Source organism: Myotis daubentonii, chromosome 2 (assembly GCF_963259705.1).
Source record: "Myotis daubentonii chromosome 2, mMyoDau2.1, whole genome shotgun sequence".
Classification (NCBI taxonomy): domain Eukaryota; kingdom Metazoa; phylum Chordata; class Mammalia; order Chiroptera; family Vespertilionidae; genus Myotis; species Myotis daubentonii.
This window is the reverse complement of record NC_081841.1, coordinates 180,242,064-180,257,362: the sequence shown is the minus strand read 5'-3', so window position 1 is coordinate 180,257,362 and position 15,299 is coordinate 180,242,064. Positions and strand designations below refer to the sequence as shown.

General features: G+C 44.3%; 1 protein-coding gene across 1 annotated transcript in view; it reads right to left on the bottom strand.

Annotated features, from left to right (window-relative positions):
• The window catches only part of RAP2A (RAP2A, member of RAS oncogene family), a 29,760-nt gene extending 23,113 nt beyond the window's left edge, over positions 1-6,647 (bottom strand). The window contains exon 1 of the mRNA XM_059684987.1: positions 6,015-6,647. Within this exon, the coding sequence (XP_059540970.1) occupies positions 6,015-6,328 (314 nt within the window). The 5' untranslated portion in view covers positions 6,329-6,647. The remainder of the gene's footprint in view (positions 1-6,014) is intronic.
• Positions 6,648-15,299: the final 8,652 nt, after the last annotated feature.

Sequence of the window (15,299 nt, the reverse complement as noted above, 5' to 3'; positions counted from 1 at the left end):
TTCTTTAAGGTTTATATTAACCATTTGCCTGCCATAAGCGACTATAGACCGACTTTAAAATCAGTTATCATGAGGATTTTCAACTGAAAATATTCAAGAACATCCGAATTGTGAGTAATATATTTATTTCTATAATATTCATTGTAAATAGATTTTTGAAATTAAATTCAAAATATCGTGGCGTGTAGGGATGGTTTCCATTTTGGACGCGTGGCAGTTAACTGGTTAAACTTTACCTCTTCTCTCAGTGAAGGAACTAGATAGAAGTACTCACAGAATGTCAGAGCTGAAAGGAGACCATCTACTCCATCTGCAAAGTGAACTTAAAAAACATTCCCTTTCAGAAAAAAATTGGGTTGTAAAAAGTGACTCATGGCTAGTATGCTCTGTACTTTGGAGGCCCAGATTTTTATTACAATTTTGGTTCCTGGAGATATCAAACTGGGCAAGGAGGTGTTTCTGGAGGAAGGAATGGTGACAGATTCCAGAAGGTTCACTTACTTAAAACAAACATCATTTGATGTGTTCCCAGGTTTTGGCTCACAGCACCAATATGTTACCGGTCAAGATTTATGTGTATCAATTGGCAATCTGCCTCTACTTTAAGAGTAGGTTTTTATATGGCTTCTTATTTTGAAGAGCAGAAGTGAAATCACTTGTGTCCTTTGAAAGTAATCACTTATATGATATAGAAATATTAATAATAAAAAAAATAGAAACTCACTTTCGGTAGTGCAAAGCAACCACCCTTTTCCAGCCGTTTTCCCAATCTTAAAACACGCCATGCCTTCTAGCCTATTGCGAGGTATGAAGTCTCCACATAGCTTACAACTTTCAAGTTCTATCCCTGGCTATATTCATTTCTAATTTCTATTTCTGGCCATATTCATTCATTTCTATCTCTAGACTCTACAGAATAGATTTCATGCACTCTACAAATCTGAACTACACAGCTCATCCTGAGTCTTTTATATTCATACATAAATGATGTTTCAGGCTTTACTCAAATATACTAATTATTTATTAGGTGGATCTATGTGGATGATTACTATCTCCAAAGCTTAAAATAATCTTCCCCAGCTATTCCGCCATAATTCTATTCACTCATTTTCAAAATGTCAGTTACTTCCGACCTTTCCCTCTTCTTCTCCCATTCACTTTAATTCATTCTTTACAACATTAATTCCATCCATTCTGTTACTAAAAACACCATGCTAATTCAGAACCTTTACACTTCATGTAGAAACGACAGAATATTACAATATTTCACAACTATTCCTCCTGACTGTTCTATTGCCACTAAGCCATATATCATATCACCACCATGTTATTATTTCTATAATAATTTTGATAATGGTCCTTGACTTCTAAGATTAAGTCCAAAGTCTTCAACCTTATTATCATGTAACTTCACATTTTTAAGCCTTACCTCCTCTCACACTTCTATATTAATTCCTGGTTTAGCCAACCTGGTCTATTTCATTAATATCTAACAAACATATTCTATGTATTTCCCATGTCATTTCCCACTAATATTGTGCTCCTGATTTTTAGTTTTTTAATCCTCACCCAAGGATATGTTGTACTAACTTTAGAGAGAGGGGAAAGGAAAGAGAGAGAAACATCGATCTGTTGCCTCCCTGACTGGGATTGAACCGCAACCTAGGTATGTGCCTGATCAGGAATCAAACTGGCAAGCTTTAGGTGCACGGGATGATGCTCCAACAGAACCACACCAGCCATGGATGTGCTCCTGATTTTTTTTAAACATATTTTTATTGATTTTTTTTTTTTTGAGAGAGAGAGGGAGGGGAGAGATGGTAGAAACATTAATAAGAGAGAACATCGACTGGCTGCCTCCTGCACACCCCCTCATCAGGGACTGAGCCCCCAACCCAGGCGTGTGTCCTGACCAGGAATAGAACCAGCGACCTTTCGATGCATGGGTTGATGCTCAACCACTGAGCCACAATGCTGGCCTGTGCTCTGGATTTTTTATGGTTCATATTAAACTTTACCTCTGATCCTGTTGCCCTAACTAGATATAAGCACTCTCACAGAATGTTAGAGCTGAAGGAAGATCACCTACCTCATCTGCAAAATGAACTTTAAAGAACCATTTCCTCCATCTATAAAATGAAAATGTTTGGGGAAACTGAGGCCAAAGGACAATAAAAATATGTTCCTCTATGTACCAGTAGCTGTGCTGCCCACATCAGAGTTTAATGATCAACAGTATATAAATCACCACACAAATAACTAAGCTTTATGAGTGCCTCAGAAAGAGGGAAGTACAGGTTGCCACTGAAGTCTGAAGTACCTGTGGTTGAGAGATGGGTGAGGCAAGAAGTTAATCTAGAGGGGGAAGATGGGAAGGAGTTATTCAGTTGAGGAGGAGGAGGAAAGCTTCCCTGAGGGGGAAGTCTAGGAATTAACTCTGCAAAAGGCGGATTTCCACAAGTAGAAGAAAAGCTCAGAGACAGACTCTGAAAAGACTGAAAGAAGGTCTGGGTGTTGGCATCTAAGGGATGAGGAATGTTGCAAGAGGTAAGGCTGCAAAGGCAGGAAGGCCAAGAGCGCACTCTGCATGCCTGGGAAGGTCACGTTGGGGATTCCGGGCTTTATCCTAAGAATAACATGCCTTGTTCAAGGATACTTCAAGTCTGGACCATGGCTTACCCTGGGAGGAATGAGAAAAGCAGTTATGAAATCAGAAAGAATTCTAGTGTTATTCCACTTGAAACATTTTCTGTATCCCTATCACGCTTCCTTGTGTGATCTCATCCAAAGTTAAAAAAAAAAAACATGTAAATTATATAGTAACTTTCAGTTAGCCCACTTGGTTTGAAAAACGATTGTGTACATATGTATATATCTGTGCACTTGTAAATATTTAAAGGAGTATTGGCCTGTTTCACATTTTTTTTTTTAAAGCAAAACCTTCTATACAATAACAATTGAAAAGCTCTCTTCCACTGTTTGGCCATACATTAGCACTAGACTTGAAGTTAAATGTTCATTCTTTTGCCCCTTAACATTAGACCTTAATAAGAAAAAGTATTTTAAGAGAACACCAACAAAATCTTTTGTGGGTGTGTGTGTGTTAATCCTCACCTGAGGATATTTTTACATTGATTTTTAGGAAGAGTGGAAGAGAGAAGGAAAGACAGAGAGAAACATCAATGTGAGAAGTACATAGGTTGGTTGCCTCCTGCATGAGCCCCGGCCAGGGCCTGGGCCGGGGAGGAGCCTGCAATCCAGGTATGTGCCCTTGACTGGAAATGAACCCGAGACCCTTTGGTATGCAGGCTGACGCTCTATCCACGAAACCAACTGGCTAGGACCAACAAAACCTTGTTTTTATCTTAATTGCTTTGTAGCCTCATCGTGTCTACACTAGAAATTAAAGATGCAACCACAAATTTATTTTCTATAATATTACATTTACATTAAGGATAAAATTTAAAGGTGACAAAGTTATTATTAATAAAAGAACAACTGGAATTTTGGAGCAATTTCTTTGTTCAAGTATTGTGTTGGACACTTTAAAATATATCTCATTAAATCCAAAATATATACATTTGTACCTGCACTATCCAATATGGTGGCCAGCAGCCACATGTAGTTATTGTTAGAGCACTTAAAACATGGCTGGTCTGAAACGGGATGTTCCGCAAATGTAAGTAACACACTGGATGTTGAAAAATTAGTATGGTTTAACCTGTGTGGCTCAGTGGTTGAGCACTGGCCCATGAACCAGGAGGAGGTCACAGTTAGATTCCCGATCAGGGTACATGCTGGGGTTGCGGGCTCAAACTTCAGTAGGAGGCGTGCAAGAGGCAGCCTGTCAATATTTATCTCTCACTGATATTTCTATCTTTCTATCCCTCTCCCTTCTTCTAAAATAAAAAAAATATACATTTAAAAAAAAACAAAAAAGAAAAATTAGTATGAAAAAGAAAGTAAAATACATCAATTTTTGAGTATTGATTATATGTTGAATGATAATATATTTTATATATTTATTTTGTTAATCCTCACCCAAGAATATTTTTTCCATTGGTTTTTAGAGAGAGAGGCGGGGAGAGGAGGAGGGAGAGACATATGGATTGGTTCCCTCTCATATGTGCCCAGACTGGGCCCAGACTGAACCTGCAACCCAGGTACTTGCCCTTGACCAGAATCAAACCACGCTCTAACCACTTAGAAACACCGGCCAGAACTAAATTATAATATTTTTGATACAGTGGGTTAAAATAAAACGCACTGTTAAATGAGAATGGAGAAGTAAAAAGCTATCAGATTCATATTTTAAAACAGTAGCAGAGGCCATGAAAAGATCTACTTTATTCTAGTTTGAAATTTAATCGAAGAAATAATATTCAACATTTTAGTTTAGGTATTACAGTATATAATCAATGAGTTAATGGGTTAATGGGGACGGTGGTCTTGGGGAGAGGATCTCCCCTTTGATCCATACGTTGGATTAAAAATCCACCGCTGGTGCCCAGCAGTGTGGCTCAGTGGTTGAGCACTGACCCATGAACCAAGTCACCAGTTGGATTCCAGGTTGGGGGCTTCATCCCCAGTAGGGGGCGTGCAGGAGGCAGCTGATTGATGTTTCTCATCAATGTTTCTCTACCCCATCCTTCTCTCTTCCTCTCTCTCTAAAATCCATAAAAGCATTTTTAAAAAATCCACCGCTGATAATGATTTCTTGAGCACCCCTTGAGTACGCGTGACTTGGTCCTTGCTCTTTCTCACTGAGTAAACTCAAACTGACTTGTGATGTGGTTGTATCTACAGTAGACCCACAACTATCTTTCTGTAAATGTCTCCTAATTTTAAGTTATAGGCAGAATTATGTGGGGAAAAAGATACTATATCAAAATTATAAGCAAGTATTACCTAATTTTAAGACCCAGACAAAACAGTAATATGTAATTAAACAGTAATTAGAAAAATTTGCTAAAACTTTGAACTAAGATATTATTACACTTCTAATGTTTGAAATAGGGAAAAATGCAGTCAATTTAAGAAAAAAACAAACATTTTAAGCCATTAAAACTACCAGCCATATTTCCAAAGAACATAGTTTATATTAGGAAAGACCTTAGCTGCATTAACTTTACATTAGATAATATACTTTTAAAACAGCAAAAAAAAAAAAAAAGATAATATACTTGTCACAACTTTGAAGAAACTTGTGTTTTGTTTCCAGGAATGCCTTCTTTTCCCCTCCTTTTTTTTTTTTTTTTTTTTTTTTGAGGGGGAGGGGGTAAGGCAGCTACTGGTAAATTTTTTAAAAAGTTAAGCCGTATTCCTTAATGTGAACGGCATATTTGATCTCCTACATGCTAATATTCTCTCAACCCCATGGCGCTGTTAGGATGTCTTCAAATAATCTGATAATCTGTCTTTAAAGTTTCACCCTAATTGAAGAGTTCATTTTTAAAACGTCTTGGCACCATTCAATCGCTTATGAGATGAGCAAGGTCTCTTTCCTCTCGACTTGACATTTTTACAGGACGCAACACTGTATGTGTCATGTTTGCTGTCCAATATTGCAAAGGTAGATTTTTTTTTTGTTTTCGTTCAGTCTGAACATGTCTCCACTATCCTTGCACAGCTGCCCTCTTCCCATCACAAACCAACTCACCCCTCAAGCCTCTCTGCAAGTTTTAAACTTTGTTTCCTTTGGGGTTCTTTCTGCCCAAGCGCTACTAATAATATCCATGAGACAAAGAGCTGCGCCGTCGGGTTCGCGGGATGCAAAATTGGAGGTGTGAAAACAAACAAAGCACTCCAATGTGAGACTCAAGATGATGATAGTGATGCTGGCAACATGGAAAAAAATATTATAAAAGCCTAAGACCCCAGAGACATTTTCCTAGATCGCTCCCTCCGTCCACGGCCACCCCCGCGCACCGGGAAGAAGAGGGCGCTCCGGCCCCGGGACGGGGGCCGCCCGGCCGCCCCGCGAAGCCCCCCGCCCCCGCCCCGAGCCCGCTCACCGCTTCACGCGGATGATCTGGTCCCGCATGGGCTTGATGTCCTGGAAGCTCTGCTGGTTGACGAGGCTGTAGACGAGGATGAAGCCCTGGCCGTTCTTGATGTACAGGTCCCGCATGGACGCGAACTGCTCCGTGCCCGCCGTGTCCAGGATCTCCAGCACCGACGGCGACGAGTCCACCTCGATCTCCTTGCGGTAGAAGTCCTCGATGGTGGGGTCGTATTTCTCGATGAAGGTGCCGGTCACGAACTGCACGGTCAGGGCGGATTTGCCGACCCCGCCCGAGCCCAGCACCACCACTTTGTACTCGCGCATCGTCCCTCCGCGGCCGTCGCCGCCGCCGCCGCCCGCGACATAGACCTACGCCCGCCGCGCTGCGTCCCTGGACCCTGCCCCGGCGGCCCACCCCGCCGCCTGACGCGGCCGCTCCCGCCTCGCTGCCGCTGCAGCCCCCCGGGCGCCGGCGGAGGGGGCGGCGGGCATGGGCCGAGCCGAGCGGCAATGCGGCTCCGCAGGCGCCTGCGGGCACTGAGAGCGCACAGCGAGTGGGAGCCGCCGGAGCCGCCGGCCCGCAGTGCTGTCCTCCCGCCCCGCCCCTCGCGCCTCCACGCCCAGCTCTCCGCCGGCCGCCGCCGCCGCTTTCCCCGGCGCCGGAGCGCGCGCCCGAGCCCACGCTCCAGCCGCAGCACTGCCGGGGGCGGGGCTCGGCATCCAGGGGCGGGGCCCCGGCGGCGCAGCCCCGCCCCCGCTCTCCCGTCGCCTAGGCGACCGGCCGCGCGCTCCCGGGAGGCTCTGCGCGGGGCGGAAGCCTCTGCCCGCACTTAGGTAAACAACCACCTCTGCCACTCAACAACCTCCTGGCCCGCACTCCCTGGCCCGCCTCTGGGCGGCCGTACTGAGCGTGCGCAGTTCGTCCGCCTGCGCCGGGAACCGCGTCAACCTGAGAATCCCACGCTCAGAATTTGGCGGGGACAAGAGGTTAGAGAGGGACCAAAGCAGCCTCCAGCAGTATCTAAGGAGGGAAGGGAAAAGGAGAGACCGGCAAGGTCCAAAAGGCGGCCTTGGCATGAGGGTCTTTCCCGACACAACCCAGTCTGTCAGCATGCCGGGGGACTTGAATTTTAAGTTGTATAAACACAGAGAGCTTTGTTTAAGGGGCCAAACATAAATACAATAAAATTAAGCGCTCTTTTAAGGGTCAGGACACTGAATAAGAGGTGACAGATCACTGCAATCCATGCCGAGACGAAGGCCAGAGACTAAGAAAACCGGCCCACGCCCGGGGACGTCGCCGGGAATCGGGCCACCTTCCCCCAGCCCCGCCCTTCTTCAGCGCTGGGCTGAAATGGAGCCCTTCCCACGCCCTGTCAACTGTGGGCGCTTGGAAAACCGGGAGCGCGGAGCCCCGAACCGCAGGAGAGGGCCTCGGGCGCCTCATAGTAACAGACAGCTAGGAGACCAGGAGGAAGCTGGGGTTCATTCCAGCCAACCAGACCGCGTCTCTGGACCCCGTGCTACCGTCCTTGGCCAATAGAGGTTCGCTTCGTACCACGTGTTTCCCATGCCCCCCCTCCAGCCGCCCATCGGGGGGGAAAAACCGCTAGTGGCAGGAACAGCCGGCCCACCTCCCACTGCCCGGCCAGGCGGGGCGTTTGCTCCTGCGCGTGCGCTGCCAGCCAATCGTAGGTGAGCTGACGAATGACGAAGCTCGAGCTGAGCCAACCAGAATTCGCGATTCCCCTGCCACCAAGGGCGGGGAGTGTGGAGACAGCCCCAGGACTAGCGGGGTTTGGGAGGAGTCCAGGGTGAGGACCTGGAGCAAGATGCTTTTCAGGCGAGAGTGGTGAATGCCGCTTTTAACTCTGTCTCCGCGGCATCCTCCCTAAATGACGAGCATGAAAATAGCGCTGAGGGCTGTGGGCTGAACTGTGTGATGAATGGAGAAAACAGGGACCTTTGTCTGCAGGGTGAGGCGTTTTTCCGTGCTTCAGGAGACGTACTGCAGCAGCTGCACGGGTCCTCCGTGCGTCCCTCCTACAGTTCAGTTCTAAAACTTACCTTCTGTTTCTCTGTATTGCTAGATGTTAATTACACACTCTTACCCATAACGTCAAATTTAGAAGTTATAGCCCCAAGTATTCTGGATTATATTTTGTAATTGTTACTGAATTTACCTTCCGTAAGCGATGTCCTTCTCAAACTAGTCTGCATTCATCCATTGCTATGTCACATTTCTTGGGAACGGTACGTTTCTATAGTTCTGATGTTTTATCATGGCATACCTCTTCTCTCTTCTTCCTCACAAGGTCGTCGTGTAGAGGGGATTCTGATCTGGGTTCCCTGAAAAACCAGGTGTTCTTTTATCATCTTTTCTGTCACTTATCAAAACTTCTACATAGATGCACTCCAATTTGGCAGTGCCCTTTTTCGCTCCATTATATAAGAATGGATAACTTACATTTGCATTATCTATCTATAGTATAACACACACCAAGTTTTTGTTTAAAATAATGGAGGACACGTGTCTTGTCAAAATATGTAGTAGAATATAACTCGGTCATTATTTCTTGATTATATCACATACGAAAAGTTATATCTGAGCTGCCAGAATTGGCAGTGAAGGCAATTTGCAAAAGAATGTTTTAAGATAACTGAAACTAAAGATGATCTGATATTTTATTCTAATCTAGTAATGTGAATAAGTGAATTAAAATTAAGAGAGCTCACATAGATATGAAATGAAGCTTCATATCTGAGCTTTTTTTTTTGGAAGGGATGTTTCAAGAGATTTTATAGAAGAACACAGTGTTCACCTAGGTTTATAGAAGCCTTACATTTTGTGTAAAACATGTGTGTTCATTTGTGGTTACGTTAGCTTAGTAACAGCTACAAACAAACCAACAGGCTGTCTGTCTCTTTTAAAATTCAAATTGTGCATTGTGATAAGAATTTCTTAGGCTTTTTTGGGGGGGGGGGGGGCGGGGGAGGTGTTAACAGAGTTAAGAAACACCAAATTTTCTCTCTGTTTAGTACCTGGGTAGTGCCTTGCATTCCAGTGCAGCTGAAAAGCCTTTCACTTTGCAAGGAGTAAAGGTTCAGTGATTTTTACTTTATTTTAGAAATTTGCATTTGGGTTCTGGGTCCAGATGTAAGCTTAAGCAACTGGTTTCATTTCTTACGTCCCTAGAAGTTGAGCAGCTCTGGATTGTAGTGCATCTGGTAGAAGTTGTCACACACACACACACACACACACACACACACACACACACACAGACAGATAGTGAGTTTGCTCCTTTGTCACTCCACTTAGGACAATAGAGAATAAGAGAACTTTTTGACCTTTCTCCGGCTATCTTCCCTGACCTTTCATCAATGCCGATTTCCTTGATCAGGAGAAGTGTAGAGACTGTAGGTCTCAGGATAGTTGTACCTCTTATGTCTGATACTGACAGGCCTCAATTTTCATTCACAATGCTGCCATAAAAGTGGGTTTTTCTCACTAAGAGGCAAAAGAAAGGTAAGTAGAAACACATACATTGTCTTGTATGGTGGTCTGTATGTGAAATGCTGGTTGAAGGTTTAGCTGCTATAAGAAAGGATGTCAGGACATGTAGAGAATTTTGAAGATTTGGGTGGGAGTTGGGTGTCTGTCTCCATATCCTTAATCATTCCCAGCATGAATGATCTATTCTGAGAGTAACCTGAGAAATAAAAATTTGTGTCTACATGTTTATGAGAAAGACAAGATAAAAATGAGATGAAATGAAATCGAATTTTCCCCAAGAGCTGTAAATCTGTATGATTGTGAAGACTTAACACTGTACAGTGACACTTCAGGGTCTCTAGCTTCTGAAGTGCATTGCTGGGAGAGGAAAAAAAGAAAAACTTTATTCCTCTTCTCCCCACTGAATCAGAGTTATTTCACTTATGCCCAGATACCCCCAACTATCATACTTCTGTTACCATGGAAACCCAGCTCCTTTCTTTGTTTCTGTGAAAGATGTTAGAAAAGGGTGGAATGAAATACATGGTGTTCTGGGATGTTCTAATGACAGCAAGAAGCAAGTATGCAAATAATTTAATATATACAAGTTAGTAGAGGGTGTTTGTAATAGACCAGTGCTTCTTGGCTATAAGATTCTGATTCCTATTGCTTCCTATTAAAGCTTACATATTTCTGATTAACCATAAAGGGAAAGGATAAGTCAAGTACATTTAGCACTTATGAAATGCTGCTGGCAATTATAAAAAGAAGAAAAGACATGTTCTTGGCCTCAGAAGTTCCTAATGCAGCTCAGAAACAGACGTATATATGAAGAGTGGAAAGGAAGTGACAAAATAAATGTGTTTCCCTTTTGAAAATGTGATATGTCTCAGGATTTTTGCAAAGAAAAAGAATTAGAATGCAGAAAGTAAGTGAGTTTGTAAAAAGTCAGTGAAATAAACCTTTTGGTTGTCAAAGTAAATGTTTTAATAGGCTATTTGAAGCAAAAATAGTTTTTTTTTCTGTAGGAAAAGGCTTAATGAGTAAAATATCAAGAGAAAAAAAGGAAAGGATTGAAGAATCTTAACAGCTTGAAGGTTCTGAAGAAAATAGGGTTTAGTGTGGTTCATGTAACATAGCAGAAGAGTTGGAAAATGTTGCTTGCATACCCAGCAGTCTCCTGTTCTTTTTGCCCCTCTACCCCCAAATGGGATGCATCAGGATTGATCATTAATAGCAGTGCTTTCTTCTCTGCCCACGGTAAGCCCAAAAGTAGGCATTTGACTCAATTCTTGCCATTGGAGCCGGAGGAGGCTGCTGGGCCTGGGAGATATCTGGGATTCTGACAAGAGTGAGTAGATATCCCCATTTTTGACATCACTTCCTTATTTTCTTTTTTGTACTTTGGAGTATGAGAATGTGGTCACCATCTTTGGGCTGTAATGCTTTATGGCTGAGAATAAAAACCAACAAGCTTTGGATGACTAAGGAGAAGGGTGTGAAGAACACAGGTCCTGAGTGACAACATTGAACTGTCAAACCAATACTAGAAATGCCCACTTTTAAACTATGGCTAAGTAAATAGCTAGTCTATTTTAGACTTTTGGTTTAAGTCTGTTGTTTAAGTCAAGCATGTCAAACTCGCAAGTTTGACATGCTTGGTAAGTCCATTAGGTTTTCTGCATCTTGCAGTTAAATACCTCCCAACTGTTACAGAAAGTGTGAGAAATTCCCGACAAAATGGTGTTTTAAAAAATCAGCAAGCATTTATGAGCACTTTCATTCTACTAATATCCTAAATGGTATTTCAAAGACATTGTAATATTTACTCCATACTTACTATGTATATCATTCTAGGCTCTGAGGATACAACCAAATGCAATTAGCCAAAAGTGCTTGCATTCTAAGAGGAGTCAGACATTTATAAACAGAAGAGACAGACATTAAGCAACTGATTACACATTTGCATTACAAAGATGTATAATAACTGTAATATAAATAAAATATTAGAAAATATGTAACTAATTGAATAAAAATTACAAAAACAAACACCAAGTACATGTTAATATTATGTATTGTTTATACATGAATTACTACAGGTCAGGTGATACAGAGAGTAAACAGGAGTGGGTTTAGTCAAGTAAAGCTGTCTGAAGGAAATTAATATGAAGCCATGTTTTTTAAAATATATTTTTATTGATTTCAGAGAGGAAGAGAGAGAGAGAGAGAGAGAGAGAGAGAGAGAGAGAGAGAGAGAGAAACATCAATGATGAGAGGAAATCATTGATCGGCAGCCTCCTGCATGCTCCAACCATGACCTCCTCATAGGTCGACCCTCAATTACTGAGCCACACCAGCCAGGCTGGTGCTATGTTTTGAAGAAAGTGGCCAAAGAATAGACTAGATGGGTCAGAAGGGAGCAATCAGAGGAAGGGAACCAAAAAAAAGAAAGCAGTGAAATAAGGGAAATACAGAACCACTTAATTCTTTCTCTGTAGCAATGCTATTCTAGGGACAGCTATTGGGGAAAAAATCAGAAGCCAGAGATCTTAAAGCAAGATTATGAAAGATATAATAATATGGGGAAAAGTAATACAGAAGAAAAAGTAGAAAGTGTACAAGGGTATATTTTAAATTAAGTCATGATTCAAAATAATGAATAACTTATAATGTGGGTTTCATGAAACAATATAATTACGGACTTGGGGCAGGGAGAAGGAATTCAAACTTTCACAAATAGAAGTAGAAAGATAGGAGGAGGAGCAAAAATGAAGAAAAGAAAACAGGTTTTGCTTATTTTTGTACGGTAGCTCTTATTGACATACATCATGTAAAAGTGAATGGAATTTGATTGAAAAGAAAAATTTCAATAGACCAGTAATATATAAAGATAGTATTTTGGATAAATAATGTAATTTAAAATGTTTTCCCTAGAATACTTTATTAAACCTTCCTATAGAAAAATCTTTTTGGTAGAGCTCGCACCTGCTCACCTTGTGAAGACCCTGCTGGAGTTAGCGGAGGGAGTTCCAGCCCCGAGCCCTTGGACATCTCCCGCCTCTGAGGAGAGTGTCCACGGGGGTGCAGTCTGCTAGGCCACCGGTCCTCCTGGAGGCATCTTGAGCTTCTTGGGGCGGAGGGCCTCCGTCCCGGTGTGGTGCCTTCCTTCAGCCCCTGGTCTTGGGCTTTTCTCCTGGGCCACCCAGTTTGTGGCCTACCAAGGAGAGAGGAGAGGAGAGTTGACCCAGGCAGAGGTGGCAAGGGCCACCAGGACAAAGACTGCCACATTCGGGGTGGGTGCTGTGAAGCCAAGAGGCCATTGTCTAAAAGGCCAAGACAAGAACCCAGAAATGTGCCAAGTCTTGCTCATACACGAAATCCCTGTGTGGTGGTTGTGACAAGAAAAGCTGTGGCAACCGGAATGAGACTCCCTGAAATCCAGTGATAATTGGCAGCCTCATTACAAAACAAGAGAAGGACTTCAGACAAGATAAACCATTGACACCTCCTTGCACCACCGACAGAAAATGCTATCAAGAAACAGAAAACAGCCCTAGTCAGTTTAGTTCAGTGGACAGAGGGTCGGTCAGCCTGGGGTCCCAGGTTCTATTCCAGGTTAGGACACATGCTTGGGTTCCAGCTGAGCTCCACACCCAGTAGGAAGAGTGCAGGAGGCAGTTTCTCTCATAGATGTTTCTATCTCTCTATCCTCTATTCCCCTCTCTCTCTCTCCCCTCCCCTCTCTCTCTCATTAATAGAAATAGAAAACATTGAGAAGCCGCAGAAACCTACCAGTCCACCATATTGGAATTTCAGACACCCTGCCTCGACCCCCAAAGAAAAAGTCCCTAACTCCTGCAGACACACTGGGGCCAGGCCCCCCACTCCACACACTCAGCTGGCTTGGCCTCTGTCACCTGGTCACCATGGAAACGTGCCTAGGGAGCAGCCAACATTCCAGTTCTGCATTCCAGGCCTTGAAAGAGAATAGAACAGGCTCCCACCTGCTTTCACCCGCTGGAGAGGGGAGAGCTAAGGGATGCCTTAGCACCTTCCTGTGCCCACCTTGCCTGGGAGCCAACCTAGGACCATGGCGGGGAGCTGGCGGTACTGGGACCAGGGCTGCAGAAGCCTGGAGGAGGGCACATATACCTTGGTAGGGACAACCCTGAAGCTGCAGGGATCCCGCCCCCCGGGACGTCCCAGGTACAGAAGAAGATCCCCGGGGCATGGCCGCCGCCTGAGGAAGAAGGACGTGCAGGTCACTCCCAGCGCCCAGGGAGTGGGCACCAGGGCTGCAGGCGACCAGCGTGCCAGGGCTGCACCGCAGCCCAGGACCAGAGCACCCGCCAGCACCACAGCTCTGCCCAGAACCAAGGTGCCACGGAAGACTGAAGCCAAGTCCACAAAGGTGGTTCAACTCAAGGGCCCTGTTGCCAGTGGGGTGCCGCTCAAGACCACCGTGGGCTGGACCGAGTGGTTGGTGGCTGAGCCCGGACCCCAGAAATCGCGAACATTTTCTGCCCTTAGCCGCAGGTTTCATGAGTGGCCGGCCTCTGCCACCACCTCCTTGGCATCTGTCGCTCTCAGTGATCTGTGGGATGAAGACTTGGGCTCCAGGAGCAAATCTGCTGATGACTTCGGTATCCCCCCGACCTCGTACCTTGGTTTAATAATTGACTCTTTGAAGCTAGAGAAGCCAACAAGAGCAGCGCTGCGGATTATGGAAAAGACAATGGAAGTGCTAAAGCTGGACAGGCAAATAAAAGAAGCTCGAATCCAGCAGAGAGTGGTGTTGGAGGAAACCAGGCTGCTCCTCGATGAAAAGTGCCAGGTTCAGGCTGACACGAAATTCATGCTGGACCACCTGACCAACAAAACGGAAGAGTATCGGAGGGAAATTAACAAGCTGTGGGACGACTATGCCCAAGAAAGCGGGGAAATCCAACGAAAGAGACACGAATTAGCCTCCAAATATGCAAAACAAACTTCAGAGCTTCAAAAACAGCTCTTGGAGAAGGAAAAGAAGGAATTTGATTTGAAGCAGCAGTTAAGGGCAATGAGGGACATTTCGCTCGTAAAGGAGAAACAGGACAGGGAACTGCAGACATTACATGAGGAGCTAAAGAAAGCCCGAGCTGAAACCATGGCAAAGGCCTACGCCCATTACCTCCAGGAAAAAGCATCATTGGAGATGCAGCTGAGTGAGCCAGAAACAAGCCTATTGGGAAGGAGAGAAAGAAGGGAGCTGAAAAAGAAGGCCCAGGCCTTGGAGGTGGCAGCAGAGAAGGTTGCTTTTGAGTTTTGCCGGGACCTTCTCATAGAGAACCAGTGGGCACACAAGAAGCTAATGCAGCAGTCCCAACAGTACCAGGAGGTGTTCGCCACCCTAAGCCGCTTACAAGATCTCAAGAAGCAGCTGCAGCAGGAACAGTGGTATACCGGGTGCTTAATCCGAGGGAGGCAACGACTGCAGCAGGGTGCTTCGAAGACCACAAAAATCCCTTCCCTGGGTTCCAAATCAAAGACTAATCCACAGTAATCCTAAACCACCACTGATTCAACAAGGACTGGAGCAAGTATTCTTAGATGCTGCCTAAGCCCAGTTAGGAAGGCTTTTGGATCTCATTGCTACTGCAAAACACCCACCATGATGTGTTAGTGTGAAGGACTAGGTGCTTTTTTCCCAGCTGTACTGCTGGGTATTTGTGTGACCAGCTTCTCCTAATTCGGTTTTCCTTTCATTAGCTTCTGATAATAAACACAATGTTCCTCAAACCTCCAGATAACCTAACACCATTT